General features: G+C 33.1%; 1 protein-coding gene across 1 annotated transcript in view; it reads left to right on the top strand.

Moving 5' to 3' along the window:
• Positions 1-22268, top strand: part of RRP15 (ribosomal RNA processing 15 homolog) — a 36561-nt gene extending 14293 nt beyond the window's left edge. Inside the window, exons 3-5 of the mRNA XM_079107832.1 lie at positions 385-482; positions 2995-3184; positions 21511-22268. Coding sequence (XP_078963958.1) covers positions 385-482; positions 2995-3184; positions 21511-21654 — 432 coding nt within the window. The 3' untranslated portion in view covers positions 21655-22268. The remainder of the gene's footprint in view (positions 1-384; positions 483-2994; positions 3185-21510) is intronic.
• Positions 22269-24404: the final 2136 nt, after the last annotated feature.

The raw sequence follows: 24404 nt of genomic DNA, 5'->3' as shown, positions 1-24404 counted from the left end.
AAACAGTGCTTAAATTTGAAGTTATCAATCCGTAGTATGGAGTCTTCCTTTCTCTTCCCTCTGATGATCTATTAATGGCAGATCAGGCATATGGCTCTCTCACATACTACCTTGTACTGCCTGGCTGAATATTCTGGCAGCTCTCCAGACCCCTGCTGTCAGAGAACCTGATAGAAACTCACTTTGTGCCTCTCACATGACATGCTGAGTGCTAACCACAGTTTCTTTGAGCTGAACCCCTAAACTTGTGGTTTTTAAAAGTCTCTGTGACAACCTAAGCCAGAATGATTTATTACCTTTGTCCTTTCACTGAGTATGTATCAAAGTTTGCTGCACTTTCAAAAATGCTTAATATTCTTTCACATAACAATATTTATAACACAGCTTGATAAGAAGCGGGAGTGGGAAATGATGTGCAGAGTAAAGCCAGATGTCGTCAGAGACAAAGAAACTGAGAGAAATCTTCAGAGAATTGCAACAAGGTAAGACAGTTTTTGCCCTTTAAAAAATAAGGACTAAAATTTTGATAGTAATCTATTTTTTATCAGACTTGATTCTTAAGCTCTGCTTTCTCAGAGCCAAGTGATATACATCTAAGTTTCCTGTTAAACACTGAATTCAGTTGAAGATTTTGGAGGTCTTAAGCAGGAATATAATGTGCTAAGTGTATATTTGGTGTGAACCTATTTCAGATCATCTTGTTTTCATAGTCAGGAGAACAGTGTACAGTGTAATCAAACTTCTTACTGCATTTGTTATGATGATTGAAACTTCTTACTGCATTTGTTATGATGATTGTCTGAATTCATGGTGCTAGGTAATTATTTTTGTTATCTTGCATTATATTTATAGGATAACATGTTGCACATGATGGTAGTTTCATGCTCTCCTTACACTTTCCTTTTTTTAAAATTATTGGCACCGAATATTTATTTGATAACCTCCCGGTCCAAAGGTAAATATAATATGGTGACTGTGGTTGGTCCTTACCCACTCATGTTTAGGAATTATAGTTTCTTTCAGAATAGAGGCAGGACTATGTGCTGGGAACATGCATAGGGGATTGTTTGGGGGAGATGGGAAGGCTTCGCTGAGGAGATAACACTTGAACTAGTACTTAAGGAATGTATTTAGTGGATTTATTTTTAAATTATTAGTTACCTGAATTATTTTGGTCATTTTTTGATCTATTGAGGTGTTATACAGTGAGATGATTGTGTATAATGATTTAGGTCATGAGTTGTAGGGCCAGACTGCTAGGTTCAAATTCCATTATTGACTTATACTAGCTGTGTGTACTTGGGCATACCACACTGTTTCAGTATATCTGTTAAAAGAGGCTAATTTATCCAATTTTAGAGTTTTTTATATTTTATTTTTTTAGAATTAAGTGAGAGAGCAAATATAACAAACTAAGAGAAATTAGGGTTATCATATGAGAATGAATGTCTCCTTAAATTTGTACCCCAAGCACCTCATTTGTTTCACCCTGGTCATAGTCCTACTGAAGGATCTGGTATTTAACTCTCTTTTTTGAAATAATCACCTAGTCTGTTAAATTTTTGAGCTGCTGGTAAAAGGCAAGAGAATTCTGGGTCAGGGAGAAAGGACTTTATTACTCATGGGAAAAGCAGTATCCAGAGCTTCATGTTCTCACTTGTACCTTTGTACCACAGGAACAGTGCAGGTGCTATAGATGGTTGCCTGCACATATACTGGATTGTGTTACAGGAGAGGAACACTGTGCTAGGGAATCTACTGTCTTAAAATGATTAGTAACAAGGTATTTATATGGGGGGAGACATTACTTTATCTGTCAAGGTCATTTACTGCAAACAACCCTGAGAAATGTCCTGGGTAAAGAGCAGAAAGGGTTTTTCAAAACTCTGCAGGAAAGTGCAAGAATCTTGGGCCCATGGCAGATTACCTCTTCTAAGAATTACTATTGTAAGAGAATGAAGATTATAGAATTTCAAAACTGGAATGGATCTTAATGGTCTAAATCATTGCTGTGCAGTAGAAATATAATGTGAACCACACGTGTAATTTAAAATTTTCCTCATAGCCTTATTGAAAAAAGTAAAATAAAATACATGAAATTATCTTCAATAATATATAACCCAATATTTCAGCATGTAATTGGTGTAGATTAGATATTTAGGAGATTTTGAAGTTCCTTTTTATATTGAGTCTTAGAACCCTGAAATGTATTTTACATTTATTTGTAGAATGCATCAATGCAGACTGGTCACATTTCAAATGCTCAGTAATCACATGTGAATTGTGCTCCTGTTGGACACTATGTTCTTAATTTTTAGAATTCATCTTTGAATGAACTTTCAAACTTTTTGAATGAAGTTTTTAAAATAAATATCTTTCGAAGTGGGATTTTGGGGGGACGTGGGTTCTGGGGATTGTACTCAGGGCCTCATACATCCTACTCAAATACTCTACCACTGAGCTGTTCTCCTAGCTTTAAACAGAGGGTTTAAAATTCATTTTATAATACAAGAGTTTCCAGATAATATAACTGAATAAACAGGTATGTTTTTAATATACAGATGAAATTAAGATGCAGCAAGTCTTTCCTAGAATCACATGCTTTGACAGTCAACAGTACTATAAAGACTGTACTCTTTCATTCCTCTGTGAATGCCTTCACTTATTGCATATGTTTTGAGAAATAGGCTTTTGTTTCAAAAGTAACTCTTGGTTACTTTTGACTTACAAAACGCAAAAAACCAAAGCTGTGAAAAATAAAAATCCTGTACAGTTCACATATATTTGTTCTCTATTCAGAAGTTTATATTCATTTAGGGAAATGTATGTTCATTTTTCAGATGTATTTAACCATTCATTTATTTTTTTCATTGAGTGCCTAATACGTGCTTGCCTTTTTTTTAGGCGATGAAATATATTGTTCCTTTCTTCCTAGAGTTTTCTAGTGTAATTGTTATTTAACTACATTGTTCTGGTCACAATTATATTCTTCAGGGGTGTGGTGCAGTTATTTAATGCTGTTCAGAAGCATCAAAAGAATGTTGATGAAAAGGTTAAAGAAGCAGGAGGTTCTATTAGAAAGCATGCTAAGTTGATATCATCTGTTTCCAAGAAAGATTTTATCAGTGTTCTGAGAGGAATGGATGACAAAAGTTCAACTGGGAAGAACCCAAAAGCCAAACAGGTAAGACATTTATGTAAGAATACATCATTTGTTTGCTTTTAAATAAAGAGGTTAGAAATGGGAAAACACACACACACACACACACACACACACAATAAACTAGGGTTTTTTTTTTTTAGATTTTATTAAAATTCCTACGTGCATACGGCTCAATTTGAAGATTCACTCATTATGGAAGTTACCAATTATAAGTCTCAGATCCCTGCCTTTCAAACTCAGGAGTGAAATGGATTCAGGTAAATCTGTTAGAGATGGGGATTGCATCTCTTCTATCTGAAATCCATTTGTGCGTCATAGAGGGTAGAAACCTAGGTGAGGGTGACAGCTTCAATTTGTGACTTTTATCCACAGAGTAATTGTGATGGTGTGTAACTTCTAAAATAGGAAGAGTCAGAATTATAGAGAAGTAATGGTATAAAGTCCTTCTATTGAGGTAGCTTTGGTAATACTCATCCTATTCAGAGACTAAGATTATAAATGTTTTCCAGGATATTTGGCTTGGTAAACTTTACTTTTCCAACCCTTTTGACCTGTGGACCTCAGTAGTTTTCCTTTTAATGTCCCAGGTAAAACATTCTGAAATGTGCTTTGGTCTCATGAGGGCTGATTTAAAAAAAAAATAATAATAATAATAATAATTATATATTTGATGGCTTGATTTATATGGCCACCAATATGTATTTTATTCAATCGAAATAAGAGTTTTGGTCATCAGTATTTGTGTATGTATGTGTTTTGGGAAGATAGTTAACCTTGTCAAGAAGAGCATTTAGGAATTTTATGCCAGCCTAGTGTTGAAGTATTTTCAGGTTCCTTGATTATCTGTTGTCATTTCTCCTAATTTATGTTCTACTTTTTGTTTTTCATTTAATATGTTATTATACATGTTTATAAGGTTCAGTGTGATGTTTTGAGTCAGTTATGTGTTGGGTTATGATCAAATCAGTATTTGTATGTTCACCACCTTAAACCTTTATCATATTTTTAGTGAGGACATTCAGAGTCTTCTCTACCAACTATTTTGAGATAAATGGTACATCATTATGCCATAGAACCCTAGAACTTACACCTCTATCTAACTGTAACATCGTACCTATTGACTAACCTTTCCCTGTGTCCCTCTTTTTTGCCCTAGTCTCTGATAAGTATGCTCTACTTTCAACTTCTGTGCAGTCAACTTTTTTAGATTCCTCATGAGTGAGATCATGTGATATTTATCTTTCTTTGACTTTAAGTTTTTTTCAGATAAACTCCAGGTCTACCCATGTTGTAACAAGTGGCAGGATTTAAAAAAAAAAGTTTTTACTGGTGTATTACAATTATGCATAATAGTGGGTTTCATTGTTGCTTGTATTCGTACATGGATATAACATAATTTGCTCAGTTTCATTCCCTATCACCTTCCTATTCCCTCCCTTCCTCCTTCCCTTGGCCCCCTTCTATTCTACTGGTTTCCCTGCTATTTTCATGAGATTCTCCTTTTTGTTTCCCCATTTCCCCTCTAGCTTCCAATAGAAAACATAAGACGCTTGACTTGCTGAATCTGGGTTATTCCACCTAACATACACTCTCAAGTTTCATCCATTTTTCTGCAAATATCATAATTTTGTTCTTCATGACTGAAAGAAACTCCACTGTGTATACCACATTTTCTTTATCCATTCATCTGTTAGGCACTAAGGCTGGATCCATACTTTGGTTATTGCAAATTATTCTTCTATAAACATGATATACAAGTATCACAGCATGCTGACTTTAATTCACCACCAGTAAATACCCTGGCACGTTTCTTTTAAAAATATTTGTTATCATGTTGATTTCTTAGTTATGGAAAAATAGACTCCTTTTTAAAAATGTTATATTTGAGTTGGCATCTGAATAACTAACTATAAAAGGACTGTGATGAGATCAATTATTGATATACAAATATTAAGTGCCTATTTGTATTAGGTGCTGTCCTTACATCTTTTCAAGTCTCAAGATTAACAAATTTAGTAAATAAGTAAACAGGATTAACTTGACAGTTACAAATTCTAGATAAGAATGTCTAGACTGTATGATAATATCAATCATACTGTGGACAATAAAATATAAATTAAATGCCTATCATTTGTTGGGGGGGCATTTGAAAGTAATGTTAGAGCATAGATATGTAAATCCATGAATGCTACTTGAAATAGGTGGTATTTTAAGGCAGGTGAAGGGAAGGAGGAGAGGCAAAGGTGGGGATTCTCTCTGAAACACACTTTACCTCCCAGAGCAATGTACTCTTTTTAGAGATAGACCAAGTAATAGAATTGTTAGATCAGATAGTAGTTCTGTTTGTACTTTATTGAGGAATCTCCACACCATTTCCCCCTATGACTGTACTAGTTTTCATTTCCACCAACAGATAACAAAGGGTTCCTCTTTCTTCCTCTCCTTACCATCATTTAAATGTTCTTTGTTATTTTGAAGTAGTCCTTGTAATAGGGTTTAATGGGGAGGTGGGGAAATGATAACTCATTGTAGTTTTGATTTGCATTTCCTTGATAAGTAGTGATATTGAGCAGTTCATATACATTTTAGCATTTGAGTATCTTTTGAGAAATGTATGTTCAGATGTTAGCCCAATTTTAAATCAGATTTTTTTTTTCCCTGTTGAGTTCCTTAGGTATTCTGGATATTAGTCCCTCATCAAGATAAAGTTTGCATATGTTTTTTTCTCATTCTGTGGGTTGTCTCTTCACTCTATTGGTTGTTTCTTTCCTGTGCAGAAGATTTTCAGTTTGATATAATGCCATTTGTTAAATTTCGTTCTTGTTGTTTGTACTTTCGAGGTCATTTCCCAAAAGTGTTTGCCCAGATCAATGTCCTGAAGCATTTCCCATTTTCTTCTAGTACTTTCATAGTTCCACGACTTCACATTTAAGTATGATTCATTTTGAGTTGATTTTTTAATATGGTAAGCGGTAGGGGTTTGGTTTCATTTCTTGTGCATAATGGATATTTAGTTTTCCTGGCACAGTTTATTGAAGAGACTGTCCTTCCAAAGGTGTAGACATACATTGGAAAAGAGATAGCCTCTTCAACAAATGGTGCTGGAAAAACTGGAAATCCATATGTATCAAAATAAATTTAAATCCTTATTTCTCAGCATGCACAAAACTCAACTCAAAGTGGGTCAAGGACTTAGGCATTAGATAGGAGACCCTGAGCCACATCAATGTTTATGGCAGCTCAATTCACAATAGAGAAACTATGGAATCAACCTCGGTGCCCTTCAACAGATGAATGGATAAAGAAAAGGTGGTGTATATGTACACAATGGAATATTACTCAGCTTTCTAAGAATAAGAATGAAATAATAAGAATGAAATTATGGCATTTGCAGGTAAATGGATGGAACTGGAGACTATCATGCCAAGTGAAATAAATCAGTCCCATGGTATTTTGATAGAGACTATAGTCAGTCTATAAATTGGTTTGGATAGCACAGACATTTCTAACAAATTCTTCCAGTCTGTGAACATGAACGTTTATCTTTCTTTTGTGTGTGTGTGTCCATCCTCTTCAGTTTTTTTTTTCCCCCATCTTTTATGCTTTGTAACCATGCTTTTTAGAATTTATGTCCTTTTATTTATTTATTTATTTATTTATTTATTTATTTATTTATTTATTTATTTATTTATTTATTTTGGTACTGGGGATTGGACTCAGGGGCACTGAACCACTGAGCCACATCCCCGGTACTATTTTGTATTTTTTATTTAGAAGCAGGGTGTCACTGATTGCTTAGCACTTCACCATTGCTGAGGCTGGCTTTGCACTTGTGATCCTCCTGTCTCATCTTCCTGAATTACTGGGATTACAGGTGTGTGTCACCATGCCAGGCTCTTTAAATTGATTCCTAGGTATTTTATACTTTTTGTAGCTATTGTAATTGCAATTAGTTTGATCAAGCTTTTTTTTTTTACAATTAAAATACAATTGCATTTTAAGTTTTAATTGTTTAGATCTGAGACTTTCCTACAAAGGACCACATATTAAATATTTGTGGCTTTGAGAGCTACATATATTCTCTGCTGCATATTACTTTGTATTTTATAAAGAGTGTTGGAAGCCATTCTTAGCTTACAAACATGCAGGTCATGGGTCGGCCTTTTTCTGGTAGATAGAGTTCATTGACTTCTGTTTTAGGTCATTTACCATAAATACAATGTACAATGTATGATCATCCTGATTTGAAAATAAATCATTGGTTTTAATGAAGGCAAGGCCACTCTAAACATTACTAGTTCACAAACAGACCCAGACTTGGATACACATAATAAAAAATATATAGTAAAGATATTTTTAATTTGGTCCAGCTGTCTTGAGTATTGTTACCCTTAGATTTTTTTCATCTATTTATTTCCTGATTTTAACATACACACATACACAGTGGTTATTTTTGGAGTAAAGTACTCAGGAACTCATGTTAGAAAGCTTTCTTTAGGTTCAAAATTAGTACAGTTTTTTAAAAGGCAACTTTAGAGAAAGATTTTTGGAAGACTTTATATATATATATACATATATATATTTTCATATATATATGAAAGTTTTTTGGAAGACTATATGTGTGTGTATATATATTTTTGGGGGGGGTGTATTGGGGATTAAACTAAGGGGTATTTAACCACTGAGCCACATCCTCAGCCCTTTTTATATTTTATTTAGTGATAGGGCCTCGCTAAGTTGCTGCTGAGGCCGGCTTTGAGCTCATGGTCTTCCTGTCTCAGCAGTCCTCGCCGCTCAGATTATAGGCATGCACCACCCACCCGACTGACTTATAAGGAGTTTTAAAGATGTCAAACTAATAAATTGCATTTAAGTTGCTCATTACTTTATTTCTTGGAGCTGAGCCTAGGTACTGCTAGGTAAAACAAAAAGGTACTTGATAGGCTCATTTCAAAAGAGATAACAGCTAATATTTATGAATCAGATAGCCTTCAACTGGGGCTTAGAATATTTCTTGTTCTAAGTAATTTATCATCTGTAAAAATGAGCTGTTTGTTTATGGATTTTAAGTTTTATTATTTATTAGTAGCAATTGTAGACCTGCTGTTTTTATCACATTAGGTCATTGATACAGAAGATGTGTATGACTTTAATAAATGTAAACATTTTATGCCTTTGACATTCACAAATTTATCATTTTTCTTTTCCTTTAAAAAAAGTTCTGGTATTGCCATGCTTATGTGTAGAAAAGTTATTAATGGGGGACATCATTACCCAGTATGCATTTCTCAGTAATCCATATTGTTTTATTTTTTAACCACCATATAATGTCACTATAAATCTTGTTAAATATTAGTGACTGATTTTATTTTGTTTATATTTATGTGAGATAGGACTATAGGAAGGGAATACTGGAAAGGAGTACTTTGAATTGAAGAGAGAAAGCCTGAGAATGATTTCTAATCCCAAAATAGAATTTTCAACAAAGGGTTGAAATTTGGTAAAAGTTTGATTCTGTAGAATGAATCAACCTACCAAATAATTCATTTAAAAACAAGAAGAGGAATCCGTTGCAAAATTGTTTAGTAAGTATTCTGGGTAGTTTTCTTGAAGTTAGAAAGTTTTAATGTTGGAAAAATTGTGATGTGAGGATGTTCATAGGAAGTATGACAGGAATGTGCTTCAGAAAATAACTTGATTTTAAAATTGATGAATCCAACATGATGAAGGGGGAACAACCTACTGGTTCTGTTTCTTGTACAGTTGAATCTATGAGGATTGGTTCCAGGATCCCTTTGATTATCAAAATCCATGGATGTTCAAGTTCCTAATTATTTTGATATAATTTATATCCTCCTGTATACTTTAAATAACCCATAGATTACTTATATTATCTAACATAATGTAAGTGCTTTGTAAGTAGTGTTTAATGCATTGCTTAGGGAATAATGACAAGAAAAAATGTTATACATGTTAGGTACAGGTGCAGTTGTCTTTTTAAAATATTTTAAATCCACTTTTGGTGGAACTCAGAGATACTAATTTTTTTTTTTTTTTTTTTTTTTTTTTTTTTTTAATTCTTCCATGGAGCTTGGATTTAGGGTGTTTGCTAATGAGTGGGGTTGGAAGAAAAGATTCAGAGTTTAAGAGGGATCAGATTTTAAGAGTCATATTTGTTAAGAAATTTGCACTTAATTACTTAGGGGGCCAGTTTCATCAGATAAGTGCTCTGATCAGATTTAATTGTTTTTAAGGAAAAGAAAGAGCTGAAGGATAGAAAGATGGTTTTTTAGAAGAGGCTAGTGCCATAATCAAAGCCAGAGGGAGAACCTGAATGAAGGTTTTATGGGAATGAAGAGGGTTTGGTGGTGAACAGAAGAGTCAGATTGGAGAGGAATGTGAGAGACCTAGATTGACTTGATTTAGAACTAACATGATCTGGAGAGCTAAAAAGGAGAAATTGGGATTATGAGATTTATAATTTGAGAGACTCAGAAATGTAACCACTTTTACCAAAATTAAGAACAGAAAGATGGAGCATGTTTGAAATACCCAAAGGACTTAAAATCAACACACTACACTGACACAGCCACATCAGTGTTTGTAGCAGCTCAATTCACAATAGCAAAACTTTGGAACCAATCTAGATGCCCTTCAACAGAAGAATGGATAAAGAAATTGTGGTGTACACACACAAACGATGGAATAATATTACTCATCTTTAAAGAAGAATGAAATTCTGGCATTTGCTGATAAATAGATGGAGTTAGAGACTATCCTAAGTGAAATAAGCCAAACCCAAATAACCAAAGGCCACATGTTTTCTCTGGTATGCAAAAGCCAATTCACAATAAGGGGCAGGGAGATAGGGAAGAATATAGAGTTACTTTATATTAGGTAGAGGAGAGTGAAGGTATACTAGTAGAGTGAAACAGACATTTTTACCTCCTGTATATGTATGACTGTATGACCAATGTGATCCTGCATTATGTATAATCAGAAAAATGGGAGATTATATTCCATTTATGTATGATCTATCAAAATGTATAAATGCATTTTACTGTCAGGTACAATTAATTAGAACAAACAAATTAAAAAATAGGTAAATTTTTTAAAAAAAAGAAAAAGGGTTCATATTCGGAGGCAGTGTCTTCAGGTTGTGGTCAGAAATGAGAAGGATGACAGTAAAGGTCAGATTAAAAAGCAGGGCTGTTGGGAGAAGCACTTGATGAAGACAGGAAAACAGCATGGCCACGAAGTAGTAGACAGAGAATGTTGGCAGGACCTGATGAGTTCTCTTCATCTCACTAGGATCCCTGAATCTTTAAGGGCAGTTAGCCTGTTTATCAAGTCAGGGGAGATGAACAGTATATTTTAAGTTTTTTTCACAATTAAATTTAGAGGTTTTTAGGTTTAGAGAATTAGCTTTCAGTTATTTGGAGAAAACTTCCCAAACTAGAACCTGTAATCAATCCCTCACATGGACCAAATAAGTGCCATAGCAGCCATATACCAATATATAGCGACTCACATTGATAACCTTAATATTGACCCTGAGTAATTAAAAAAAAAATAAGTCATATTTACGTAGGACACTGTTTAAGGAAGCAACAAAAACTTAACATGGTTTTATAAAGGTTTTCATTAAATGAAACTTTAACTCTTACATAAATATATTTTCCCCCCATTCAGAACCTGCATCTATGCAGAGGGATTTGTTGTCTCCGTATGTTAAAATAATCTAAATTTTATTAATGTAGAGGCATTCATGTTTTTCCTTGACCTTCATAGTTATAATTATTCCTTTTGCTCTCTTTGAAAACTGACTAAACTCCCGTCAGATTTCATGGAATTTAATTCTCTTTCTATAAAGGCTGGACAGAAGCAAATGTGATGCATTTTAAATCTGTAAGTCTCAAAGGAAAATATATTGGCTGCTATTAGGAAAGCATTGGCTTTATGCTACTTGGACTCTTGAATTACAGACTTTCTGCAAGGTTTTCATTTATCTGAAATTGCCAGTATATCAATTTCAGGTTTTGTTTTGTTATAATGAAATCACAGTAATTTTGTAGTAAGGGAAAATGCTAGCTAGTTTTCATAAGAAACCTTCATGGTTACGGGACAACAAATTTCATTAAGACCCCAGGGAAAAAATAAATGGAAGAGGCTTAATATTTATTTGTTCTGATTTTGTGTATGAGCTCTTTAAATGCCAAATGTAGAGGTAAATTAAGGTGCTCAGTTTCTCCTACATTTCTCTTAAATGGCAACCTTCTAAGTTCTTCATAGAAGTGAAGGTTTAGTTGTGGAATGCTTTTGAAATACCTGGCTTTGTATTTTATTAACTTCTCAGTGTCTTATAACCCAGACTCTGAATTGCTGTGTATTTTTAAAACTGTGAATCTCTTAGATCCACTGAAATCTTTCTCCTAAAGAAGGAAGCCTAGAAATGGAAGGACTTCCTTATATATAGGTCTCTAGGTGTCCCCCATCACTTTTCAGGACATAGGTTTCTTGTGTACTTGGGAGTACAGAAGGCAGACGAAGGGGAGGAGCAAGATACTGTCCTTAAATTGCCCCTGCTTTGCAGGGCAGCAGTGTTTTACTCTCACATAAAAACTGGTCTAACTGGAATGTGTGGAATTCTAACTTTGTAAATAATTCAGCTTAATGTTTGTTTACTGAAAATGCCTAAATAGATTAGTTTAGACAAAAGTGAGACTCCAAGTTTGAAATGAGAATGAGCAGGATTGTACACATTGTTGTTGATGGGAACAGTTTAAAGTCAGTTTCTCATTGTATTCACTTCTTTTAAAATATGCTGTTTAGTTTTAATGTGGGGTAGTTTCTGATCTGAACAGCAGTTGTAATCAAAGGGAATTTATGTTTGGCAATACAGCATTTTGACATGGCAAGAATAAGAGAGTAAGTAAAGTCTAAGAAATAGGTATATGGAGCTGCTATAAAAATCTCTAGTTAATAAATGGTGCTATACATCTTTTGGCCCCATATGAAGAAGTGCTACCAAGTGGCTGCCTGTGTAGGATTTTCATTAGTGGGGTTAGGGCTTTAAAAAAGCAAAGTCCTACACAAGTGAGTTTTATCCTGCATATTCTCACCCATAGTGCATTTTTAAAATCCAAAGAATATTTTATTGTTTGCTAAAGATCATCATTTTTCAGTAGTAAGGCAGTTATATCATTTGTGGTGATATATATAGCAATTCAGTCCACAGATTCTAGAACTAGACTTCCCATGTTCAAAGCACCTGTTTTATTTATTTGTGTGTGTGTACATGCATACACTAGTAATAAGAATCTCCTTATAGTGATGTTGTTTAAGTCAAGTGAGTTAAAATACTGATACACATAAAGTTCTTGAAAAGATACTGAGCCTACAATAAGTGCTATGTAAATACTTACAGTTATTATCAGTTTGCATTGAATATCAGTAGAATAAGTGTCATATATTTGGGGCTTATTTTTTACCTAACAAATTGTAGACAAAGATAAATTCTGAAGTTAGAAATTAATTTTAAAGTGAACTCTTGCTACTTTTCATCTGAATTATTAGATAATCTAAAATATATTAAATAATTTAATAAAATTATGCTTAGATTTGGAATATTCTTACTGAATTTACATGTGTTGGGTCTAGTAATGCATAATTCTTAGAAAATAATAAAACTAGTTTTTGAGAAACTAGAAATTTGTCCATTTTCTCTTGTTCCCCATTTTAGGCTATGGTTAAATCAACTATATTACATATAAGATTTTACTTATCAAGTAAGTGTGGTTTGTAAGTGAATGCTTTCATTCTGCTTGAGTGTTCTCATCCTTACATCATTAGAAGATCATTAAAAGATAACATTTTCTAATTTGGGGATTCTGAGGATACAGGATAACCTAGTGCAATAGCAAGTAAGGACAGTGCATAAAGGGGCTGGGAGAATGCTTCTGCATGTTTACCTTGTGCTAGATACTATGCAGGATGCTTTATCACTGTTATCAGTTTTAGAGGTAGTAGAACTCCCATTTTAGAGTTGAGCAAACCGAAGTCACATTGGTTAGTCACTTATCCCACATCCCATCCATAGTATTTTGTGGGTTCAGATGCATTCTATAAGACTCCAAAACCCTGTTGCAACTGTTAGTGTCTGCTGCTTAGAAAGATCCAAGGTACTTAATATAAAGAGAAGCAGTACTCTCGCCCAGGTAAGGTAGCAGACTAAGGAGCCACAGTGTCACTTACTAGGACTAGAGAGTAGTAAAGGAGGCACCTTGTAGTCTGATTTTTTTTTTTCCTACTTCTCATCCCCTCTATTTTGTGAACAATATAGTGGAGATGGATAACATTTTATAATCTTAATTTCTTAAAACTGTTACATAAGAAATTATCATCGTACTGTGAGACATTTCAGAATTAACAAAACTTGTGACTCTAATTTAGAAAATTCTTTGTAAATTTACTGTTAGAATTGGCTTTCTAGTCATTTATTGAGTAATTAAAACTTACTAGAAATCAAATGCATCTTGTATTTAATAAATCATTTTGTGCCTAATATAAATTTTAGAAACCTCTTTATTCAGCTGTTCTATGAAAATTTTTAAACAAAAAATTTGAAAGAGTAGTAGTATGAATACCTGTATTTCTGTTACCTAGTTTTGTTTACCCTTGTTTGTTTTCATTTTACATAGCATAGCTGTCTTTCCATTTAGATTTTGTTTGGGCTGATTAATTGAAGGCAGTACCCACATGCATACCAAAGATCCTCTCCTTTTAAAAATAAAAAGTTTATTGAGATATAATTCACATACTACACAATTCAAAAGGTCTTTTATAAATGTGAGAATCATATTCTAGCCAAAGTCCACACATCGGATTGATTTTATCTTGTTCTTGTGTATTCTAGACCAATCCATTCAAGTTTTAAAGACTGACTTTTTAAGGAGAAAAATCAGTTGTCTTGAGGAATGAATAATGAATCTAGGGTTTAAATTTGTCTGATTGTTTCATTATAGTGTCTTTTAACTTGCACTTGTAAACTAGAAATTAGGAAGTGTTCCTAACAAAGTATTTCCTGGGATGAATACCATGGCAAGAGCAAAGAAACCTTTCACCATCCATCTTTTTTACTTTTAGCATTAATTATTGGTCCTTGCTTAAAAAATTAGGCCTTTGGAGGATACAGAATGGTAATTTCCTTAGTTTTTAATTTATTGAGCAGGGGGCTGAATTAAAGTTCTAAACAATGAGAGTTAATGTTTCTTTTCCTTTTTTATTAATACTTTCCAGAGTAAGAAATTGGTTTTAAAGTCACCTCCAGTGCTGGCAAGAGAGCCTTCCTTCCTTTTCCCTTTTGTCAGTCTTGTAAAAGTGGACATAGGAATTTTTATTCATTTTATGTTTATAATCACAATCATTATACTTTTTGATGCTTAAATTTGCAAATGTGGTTATGGGGTCACGTGTAAACTGGCCCTGTGTCCTTTGGGCGTGACTCCAGTTTTCTTTGAGGGCTTCCTTGTGTTCTGGCATAAGATGTCCCAGCCCAAATCTGTGGGAGTAATGTATTTATTTTGAAATCTTTTGTTGAGTTCAGTAAATAGATCGATAGTATAAATATTCTTTATTCAGATACAACTCAGTTTTGTTTAATTATCATTTCATGGTTTAAGAAACACTTTTACATGTCTTTTTAGCTTTTTAACAAATTTGTGATATTAAGAAGACATTGGTATCTATTTTCCAAAGAATGGTATATTTGGAATTGGCCTGAAGCTTTCTCCTGTTGTTTTCTTAATCTGGATCCACCTTTGTGGATGTGCCAAGTATTATGCTCAATAGGAGATCATGCTTATGGAAAAGATACAGTAAATTGAAATTAGTAAATCTAATGTGTAGTACAATTTACTCAAATTACAACTTCTATAGAAGTTAAACATTCAGACATTCATTGTGTAGTTTAGTATTAGTTCTGCATAGGTAATACAGTACAACAGGTGATAAAGGAATATGTTGTCTTTTGGATTCAGTTTTTGAGCAGTGTAGTGTATGAGGAAGAACATGAGCTTTGGAATCAGATGGATCTGGGTGTGAGTACTGACTTAGCCATTTATTAACTGTGGAGTTGAATAAGTTACTTCTTTGAATCTCATATGAGAATAATAATTGCCATCTGACTAGGACTTGTAAGAGAATTATAAATAAAATAGTGCTATGTACTTGGCATACCTAATGTAATTCATGTTTGTGGCCTTTTTTTTGGGGGGGTGGGGTTACCTTAAAGGAGGTTTGTGTAACTTGAGATTCTAGAAATCATTTAGGATGTATTTTTTTCCTTTTAATTTTTACTGTCCTGTTTTTCCTTTTTGAAAACGGGATCCCCCCCACCCACTCAGGATTTTGTATGTAGCAGAGCAATTCCCTTGCTGCGATCTGTTGAGGGTCAGCCTTAGACATGGGTTTGTTTAAAAAAAAAAAAAGAGAGATAAATTAATTGATGTCTTACTTATTCATACAATTTTAAAAGCCACTTTTTGTACACACACAAAAGAAAGTTTATTATAAAAAAAAAAAAAAAACTGTTTTCTGCCTGAATCTGCCCACTCTCCATAGCTTCTACCCCTAAGGGCAACTACTACTTACTTTTAAGTCTAGACCTGTTGGCATTTATACTGTATTCCACACTAATGTGTATGTGGTCATATTTTTGGAGTCATCAATTTCAAGTGTTATTTATTTATTAAGTTCCTATTACGGTGAGCAAAATCTCTTACACAGTCGGTCTCCTCTCCCCTGTCCTCTCAATATAATTGGTTTACAATTATTTGTTAAATTGGTTTTAAACATTTATTATTGTCTGTGTATTATTTATCACTGAACATTGTACAGTTTCAATTTTTTTCCCACAATTAATTGCTTGAGTTTTCATATTTAATTTTCTTAGTATGTTTTATTTTTTATTTTTCAAAATCAAATTTCTCAGGTAATACATCTATTATGATTGTTTTTTCTAAGACATTTTTTTCTCTTAGAAGCCTCCATTCATTCCCCTCTGGATGATTTGGTCTCTTGGTTTACTTCATAATTGTCATTCTGGGATTTAAATTTCCTATGATCTTTGGAATTTCTTCAAGATTGATTTCCCTTTCCTAGTTCTTAATCTTCTTTTCTCTGTTTACTTGCACATTTTTGGTGAAGCATTTTCCAGGAGTTTTGTCAAGTTACAATGATGGTACAGCAGCCTGCAGTCTTTAGCATCTCTTCCATTGAAGTCAGCCACTGCAGGTTGTTCTTTATGCCTGATACATTGCTGTCATTCTGAGGTTTCCATTTACTCTGATCCTGGAGATTCCCTTCCCTTTCTTGTGTTTGATCTCCCAAGTCATCATCCTTTTGTTACTCCATCTTTTTGTGGAGAACATCCTCAATTTTCCTGGGAGGCTCTATTTGAAGTACATTTTGAGGGACCTCGTATGTTTGCAGATATCCCTGTTTTATCTTTATACTTTAATAATAGTGTGTTTTGAGTATTGAATTTCAAATTGGAGATTATTTTCTTTTGTCATTTCCAAAACATTTGTCTATTGCTTTCTTGCTTTTGGAGCAGCTATTGGAAAATCTGAATGTATTCTGATTCTGGATCCATTGTATGTATGTGACTTCTTTGTTTTTTTTTTTTTCCTAGAAGTTTACAGGGTATTCTTCCGTTGTCCTGAGGTTTTATAATGATGTCCTTAATATGGCCATTTTTATTTTGAATGTTGAATATTCCAGGGCTTTTTCAGTTTGGAAGTGCTTGGTCTTCATTATGGGAATTTTTCTTGATTAATTCCTTTGTTAATTTCCTCCCATTCGTTTTTGCTCTTTTGCAGAACTCCCGTTATTTGTGTATTAAAACTACTTGATTGGTCCTCCAATTATCTTACTTTTCTGTGTTTTATTTATTTATTTTTGTTTGTATTTTTTTTTGCAAAGAATCCTCACCTCTGTTTTCACTGTTGTGTCAGGTTTTTTATTTCTGCCATGTTTTTAATTTCAAATACTTTGTTATTTTCTTAATGTTTCTTTTAAAATAGTAACTGTTCTTGTTTTATGGATGCAACATATTCTTCTAAGTCTTTGAGGATATTAATGATATTTTCCTTTAAATTTTCTTCTTCAAATTGTTTTCCTTACATATTGCTTTTCTGTTTTTACATTTGTGTTGTTTTCTAGCTTTTTCATGATAATAATCCTTAGTTGTTTCTTCATAATGAGAAGTAGCCATAAAAATGAAATTAGAAACTGTGAGCATATGGATGTTGTCCATTTTCAACTTCACTGTAGAATTCTCTGGGTGGGTGTTTATTGGTGACTAGTCAGATTTTCTGTCAAATACTCCTGTTCTTTACCTGAAGGAAAAAGTTCTGCCTGTCAGCATTTTGGGAGCTCAATGTCAGGAGGGAACTCTAATTCATTATTTGGGTTGTGTGTATAATTTGATCCTGTTTTCAGTACTGCACCTATACCTTTACCTATGCTGGTCCATCATTTCTCCAGAGGTTAAACCTCTGGTTTTCTGCCAGGTTAGTGTGAAGTGTCCCTAGAGACCAAGTCAAAACACAGCTTTCACTGATTTCTCTTTATTTTGGTCCCTCTACTCCAACCCTCACTTCCAAAAGTACCTGATTATTGCCAGTTACTGTTTTGTAGATTCTACAGTGCAAATAGGGATGGTTGTCAACGTTACATTTATAATCTTAAGATTCACCTTTCTTGCATTTATTGAGATTCTTCTAGTCCATGTATTTCCTCTCTTTCTCCTTTTTTTTTTTTTTTTTGGATGGGGAAGGGGCAGTGCTGGAAATGGAATCCAGGGCCTCTCATGCTAGACAAGTGCTCTACCACTGAGCTGTACCTCATCCCTGGTTCATCTTAAATTGTGTTACTGTTCTCCCTTCTGATCTTGTCCTTGTTGATACCAGTGGGGTGTCCAGTTGGGGTCCAGGATCTTGGCATCTTGAACTTGCAGAATAAACAGAGCATAGATTTAGTGAAAGTGAAAGTAACACTACATAAAGTGGGGTGGAGTGGGCCCAAAGTGTGGCTCAAGGCTCTGATGTCTTGACAAGTCTTGTCTTACATTCTGAACTGTGCCTCAGTTTCCTCTCCAAAGGGACCTGATGAAAGACCCATTTTTTTTCCATTGGTTACTTTATTTTTATGCAATTAGAATACAGAACCTGTGGCAGGAATAGTGTTGGGAGTTGTTTTGGAACTTATCCTAAACAGGAACAACATGACTCATCTCCCTGTCTTATACTCCAGCTGGTATTTTCTTGTATCCTACCTCTGCCATCTTGATGTCCCTAAACTTCTACCCTCATTGTGAATTATATCTTTGAAACAAGTCACTTTTATTTAGTCTTATTGTGTGCTAAAGTTGAGCAAGCCTACTTATTTATGTTCAAACTTTCATCTCAAAATGAAGTGCCTCTTTTTCTTGCTGTGTATTTCTTTAGCAGATGTAGGCATTAAAAATTAAAGGGTCATTCTGTTGTCTTTTTAGTAAGTTTTCTTTCTTGAGCTGCTATGTTGACGGATGTTATGTAGAATATTGGTTTTTAAGATATGGTAACCTATGCTTGTTTGTACTAAATTTTACGTTTGTTTTTTCTCCAAACTGTTGCCTTACAGTATAAAAACACAACTGTAATGATAGATTGAATGATGGCCCTACTTAAGGCATATAGAGCTGAGTCTAATACTGGATATCCAAAATCTAATGTTGGATTTTCTAAAATCTTTCTCTTTTGGCCATGAGTATACTTGGTCTTACAACAATGAATGGAAACTGCCATTAAGAAATATTTGTCTTTTTATAGCCTGGCAGTTCTTAGGCTTTAGTATATATCAGAATCACTGGATAGCTTGTAAAAAGATCTCTGCACCCAATACCCTGGAGTTTCTGATTGAGCAGGTCTGGAATAGAGCTTGAGATTTAGAACTTGTAACAAGTTTCCAAGTGTTGCTGGTGCTAATGCTTAAAAATCACTATGTATACTATTAATTGCCTAAACTGCAAAAAAAAAAAAAAAAGAGCATTGCCAATTGCCAAGATCCCCCCATGAAGATCTACTGAATTGTTACATTTCATATTGATATCTGAAAGAAACTTTGAGTTTATTCTGTTTTTGCTTTCATTGCCTAAACTATATGTATGTTTACAGGAATGGCCCTCTGAGACAAACATGTGGGACAGTTTATACCATCATTTGAATTATTTCTTTCCTTGGGCTAGTATTGTTTCTTTTTGAACTATTTGTTTAAAGTTTTATCTGTGATCTTCCTTCCTCGCTTCCCTTTCATATTCATTCTTTGATTTCCTACAGCTTTTCTGGTGTAAAAAGAGTAACTTAGAGTCCAATAAAGGTTGACTTTTAAAGGGAGCCCTCATGTAGAAATGTTGCATTTATACCAGGCATATGGGATCTGCTGGTTCTTGATTGGTAACATGTTGATAGCATGTTAGGTAGAGTTGTCTAGACTTGAAGCCTTAACATTGAAATTGGGCATGTTCATATGTAAACACAGATATCAAAGGACAAGTTTTTGCTAGTAAGAAACTTTGGATGTGGCTATACATTTTTAAAAAAATTAATTGAAAGCTTTGAATTGTTAATTTGACAAGATAGGTCTTAATAATTGTTGGTTATAAGTAGATATCCATTGGAAACTGCTCTTTCTCATAATTGAGATGAGGAACTTGGCAAAGAAAACTCGGCTTAAATTAAATTAGAGAAAATGGCATCTTATCCGGTGACATAGTTTCATCTAATAGAAGTAGAATTTCAGTTTTAGGAATGTAGGTTTGATTTTATAGGAATAAGGGATGGACCGGTGTTAAAATACTCTAGAAGGAGAATTCTAAATTACCTTTCTACTTTATTCTCCTACCAGTGTGACAGGAGAGGCAATAGTACCATTTTATTGTTGATTTTTAAATAGCACAGGTTTTGTTTTTATTGGTTAAATTATAGTATAAAGTGTGCTGATATTTGACATACTAAGTCAATTCTGAAAACTTTACTCAAATTTATTTGCCATCCAGTCTTTGGGTTTTATTTAGGCACAATTTTTACTTGATTGCTTGACCCCAGGAATATAGTAGTGAGCTAGTAGAATATTTTTTTCATGTGTTTAGTAGTGTCTTTTTCTCTCTCTCTTTTTTTTTGTAAGTATTTCAGTGCTGTAGTTTCCAAAATAAAGGGAACTTTCAGCAGTTAGGTTAATAATTTCTTGTAACCTAAGAGATGTCTTTAATATCTTTTCTTGAAAATTGCTTTTTGCATAACTAATAATTTCTTAAAGATAACATTATTTTCTAGTCAAATTTCATGTATACTTAATACTCAAATTTTTCTGTCATACTTAGATTTTTTCCAAAATTGTGTATTTCTATAAATGAGATATGCCCAGATTATTAGTTCTTTGAAGACAGGGACTTTGCTTTGTTCATTACTGTATATCTGACATGAAGAACATACTTGGTAGCACAATTCTCAATAAATATTTGTGGAAAGAATGAAAAATTTTATAGCTTAGAGTGCTGCCTATATTGTAATACTTAATACCACAAGGTGGTACTGTTGTACCATGAAATGAAGGCCTGTAATTCTTAGACTCTCTTATGTAGTACATAAATTCTACCACTAAATAAAATGAACTGACTACTTACAGTGTTTATTGCCTACTTCAGTTATTTATAATTTTAGTATGTGATTCATCTTTCATTACATGGTTGGGTCAGGGAGTGACATCATAACCTAAACAGAATATTTTGTTCATATTTTTATAAAATGTTCAGTGAGATAGCATCCATAAGAATGTACCACTGTACTAAGATTAGATTCCTTTTTTTTTTTCCCATTTAATTTATTTTGGGCTAAAAGCCTTTGTTAGATGTCTATTTGTATTGAAGTGATTCGCCAAGAATTTTTAATAAATTATCACTAAAGGTTAAATAATATATAGGTTTGTTTTTGTTTTCAAAAGATTTTAAAAATTGATATCAAACCTGGATTTGGCAATATTGTTTTCTCCACTCCAAAAAAGTTTACTTTGCTCTCATCTTTATTTTGGGGGGTAAAAATATGTTATTTTATTAATGTATAGTTGTTTGTTATGCATTTGTACATACATATATGACAGTATTGTGAAAGTAAAGTCAATTTATAAGTTATCTTGGTTTCACCTCTATTATAGAATGAAGTGTTGAAAAGTACATCCTTCAGTTGGACTTCTTTATTATCTTATGATGAAATTGACTTCTGACTATTTGGTTCTGTGATTTTCCTTAGACTGAAGTGAAGTCAGAAGAGGGCCCAGGTTGGACAATTCTTCGTGATGATTTCATGATGGGTGCATCCATGAAAGACTGGGACAAGGAAAGCGATGGGCCAGAGAACAGCAGACCAGGATCTGCAAGTGACTCTGACACATAAAGCAGTATAGGAAGCAAGATTTGCAGTAATTTTATTTTTTCTAGAAAAATACTTCATCCTGTGACCGTTGAGGAATTATTAAGGGTAGCATTTGAGGAATGGAAGGAGTCAAAAAAATTTTAGCAACTTTAGTGTTTCCCCTTTTCACATGAAATTTGTTAAAATTATATTTTCAACTCTTACATATTTTAAGCATTTTTATTCAAAACATTTATAAAGAGAAGTATTATTTCTACTTTGCCTACATGTTTCTGGGATCATTATATGTGTACACATTGATTATGTCTATTGGTATATTATATATTGGTATATTGGTAATATCACCAATGATTGTAGAAATGTATTAGCAATTCATAATTAAAATGAGTGCTCTGAAGTTAATATTCCTCTGCCTTCTAACTCTTAGATCTGTGTAGTTCGGGGGAATAATTGATGTCATTTTGTTTGTTTGTTAAGCTGTTGAGAGAAAAAAAAAAAAAAACCTAAAATTTAAAATTATAGTATTTCTGATTTGGGGGTGTTGATATTTAGATGAGCTAGTATGTGCAATTTAGGAAATATCAGATTTCTACTTTTTTATTACCTCCTATTTGTACTGAATAATATAGACATTTAAGTGTCAAATGTCTATTTAAGTATTCTCATTTTTGCATGAGAATACTGAGGTGGAAATTCTTGTGTAATTTTTTTAAATAAACAATTTCTTAGGAAGCTTATTGGACATGTTTTAGTATCTCTTTCCCTTCCTTGTCTCCCTCCTTTTTTCTTTGTCTCTTTGCCTTGAACAGTTTAGTTAGTGTAAATTCTTTTGTGGATTACCTGCGAAGTGATAAGAATCAGAAGACAAGTAATCTGCATCAGATACTGCATCTAATTTGAGACTTGTTTCCATATCACATTGAAGGTGATTATATTGGATGACTTTCATATCTAATTGTTAAAAAGAGAAGAGAAAGTAAAACTTTATTAATCATTTCAAAATTTCTGGGAAACTTGGCCCAAGATCTAAAGTAAGAGACTTATTTAAAAAATCTGATCTATTCCTTTCTCAAAAGGATCCATCCCTTTCCCCAGTTTTCCATAGTAAAAAACAGTTTCCTCCCCCCCCCAACAGTTGTACATACTTGCATCTGTTATATATTGAAGAACGATTCTACACCAAAAACAATGTGCCAGAGTAGAGATGTTTATATTTTCAAATAAGTATTATATGACTAAAGTTAAATTAGACCATGACTTGGTATTTGTTATCATAAAGGAAAGTATACACTCCAGATATCAAGTGGTTAAAACAGCAAAGCTCAAAATGCATTTTTTTATTTATCTCAACTTTTGAACTTTAGTGTCTTATTAAATCATAGAGCTGCCATTTTGTTATTTTAATATAAATAAATGTGAACCAAAAATCCTCAGTAGTAATGCAGGAATGCTTAATATCCTGATATAACTTAACACAGATTACATATTTAAATAGACCATACAGTTAATTTTGAAAAAAAAAAAATAGACCGTACAGTTAATTTTGAAAATAGGTGGTGCAGCACCTATAAACTTCTTTTCCTAGAACTAGAGATTATACTGTATTGTCTTTTATTAAACTTTTTAGCTCATACTAAATTTTTGCAAAAGTTTTTCAGAATAGCACATTCAAGTGATAAAAATAGGTAAATAACTTTTTGTTTATTAATAAATTGTTTTAAAATATGCTCTTATAATTTTTCATTTAATTTAGAAAAATTGAACAAGGTTTTAAAATTGGATATGAGAATATTTGTTGATTTTCTTCTTTTCAACTTGGCAATAAAATTGAGGTGCTACTGTAAGGAAAGAAGTCCCTTGTTAGAAGGCTATGAAAAATTCGTATATAGATCAGATGTATTCTGTATGTTAATATTTCTATATATTGGCTATAAAATATTTAAGAAAAATCACTATGTGGAAATAATCTAAACTAACATGCCCACGTGCTAAAAGGTTTAGAAACCAAGTGTGTAACTCTACATGGGTGTTTTAAATAGTCTAGCTCTGTCACCTCTATCCTTATTACTTTACATTACAACCTTTAAATTTTTCTGACATCAATTAGATGAAGAATTGTGTGTCTAGTTCATCTTTCTACATTGTCTTTGGATTCTATAAGGAGAGGAAAGAGAAAGAACTGCAATCCTGTTCTACTACCTCTTCATTTATCTAAATATAACACTATTAGGATTTTCTTTTGGGAAACTAGAGTAATGTAGTAAAGAAATTATTTAGAAATAACTATGCAAAATAGTAGCCAATAATTCAAAGGTATTTTTCCCTTGTCTGAATATTTAGAATATTTCCCTTGTCTGAATATTGTCCATACTTAGTATAGTATACCATTGGTTATGGTTTTAAGCACTGAAATTTGAAAATCAAAAGTATTACTTGTTTAAGACTGGAAATAACTTAGAATTATTGTAGTTTAGCACTTTAGGGTGGCAGTTCAGAACATGAAATCTGAGTACTAACTTTTATTTTCAATATACCTAGAATTCTTCATGGCTCAAGAATTATTTCACTGATTCCAAAGTATGCCTTCAAAACTCTTCAGATGGAATAGATCAGACACTTACCTTCAGTACTGGGAGTCTAATATGATTCATTAAAAGGTTCTGGAAGGCTTGAGGGCAAGTCCAAATTCTTTAAAATAGTTTATCTTTTAAAACAGGTGGGTGAAGAAAGCGGTAAGTTTGGAAAACCTCTTTGGGGTTTTTAATCAATGT

Source organism: Sciurus vulgaris, assembly GCF_902686455.1.
Source record: "Sciurus vulgaris genome assembly, chromosome: 12".
Taxonomy (NCBI): Eukaryota; Metazoa; Chordata; class Mammalia; order Rodentia; family Sciuridae; genus Sciurus; species Sciurus vulgaris.
This window is presented reverse-complemented; position numbering and strand designations above follow the sequence as displayed.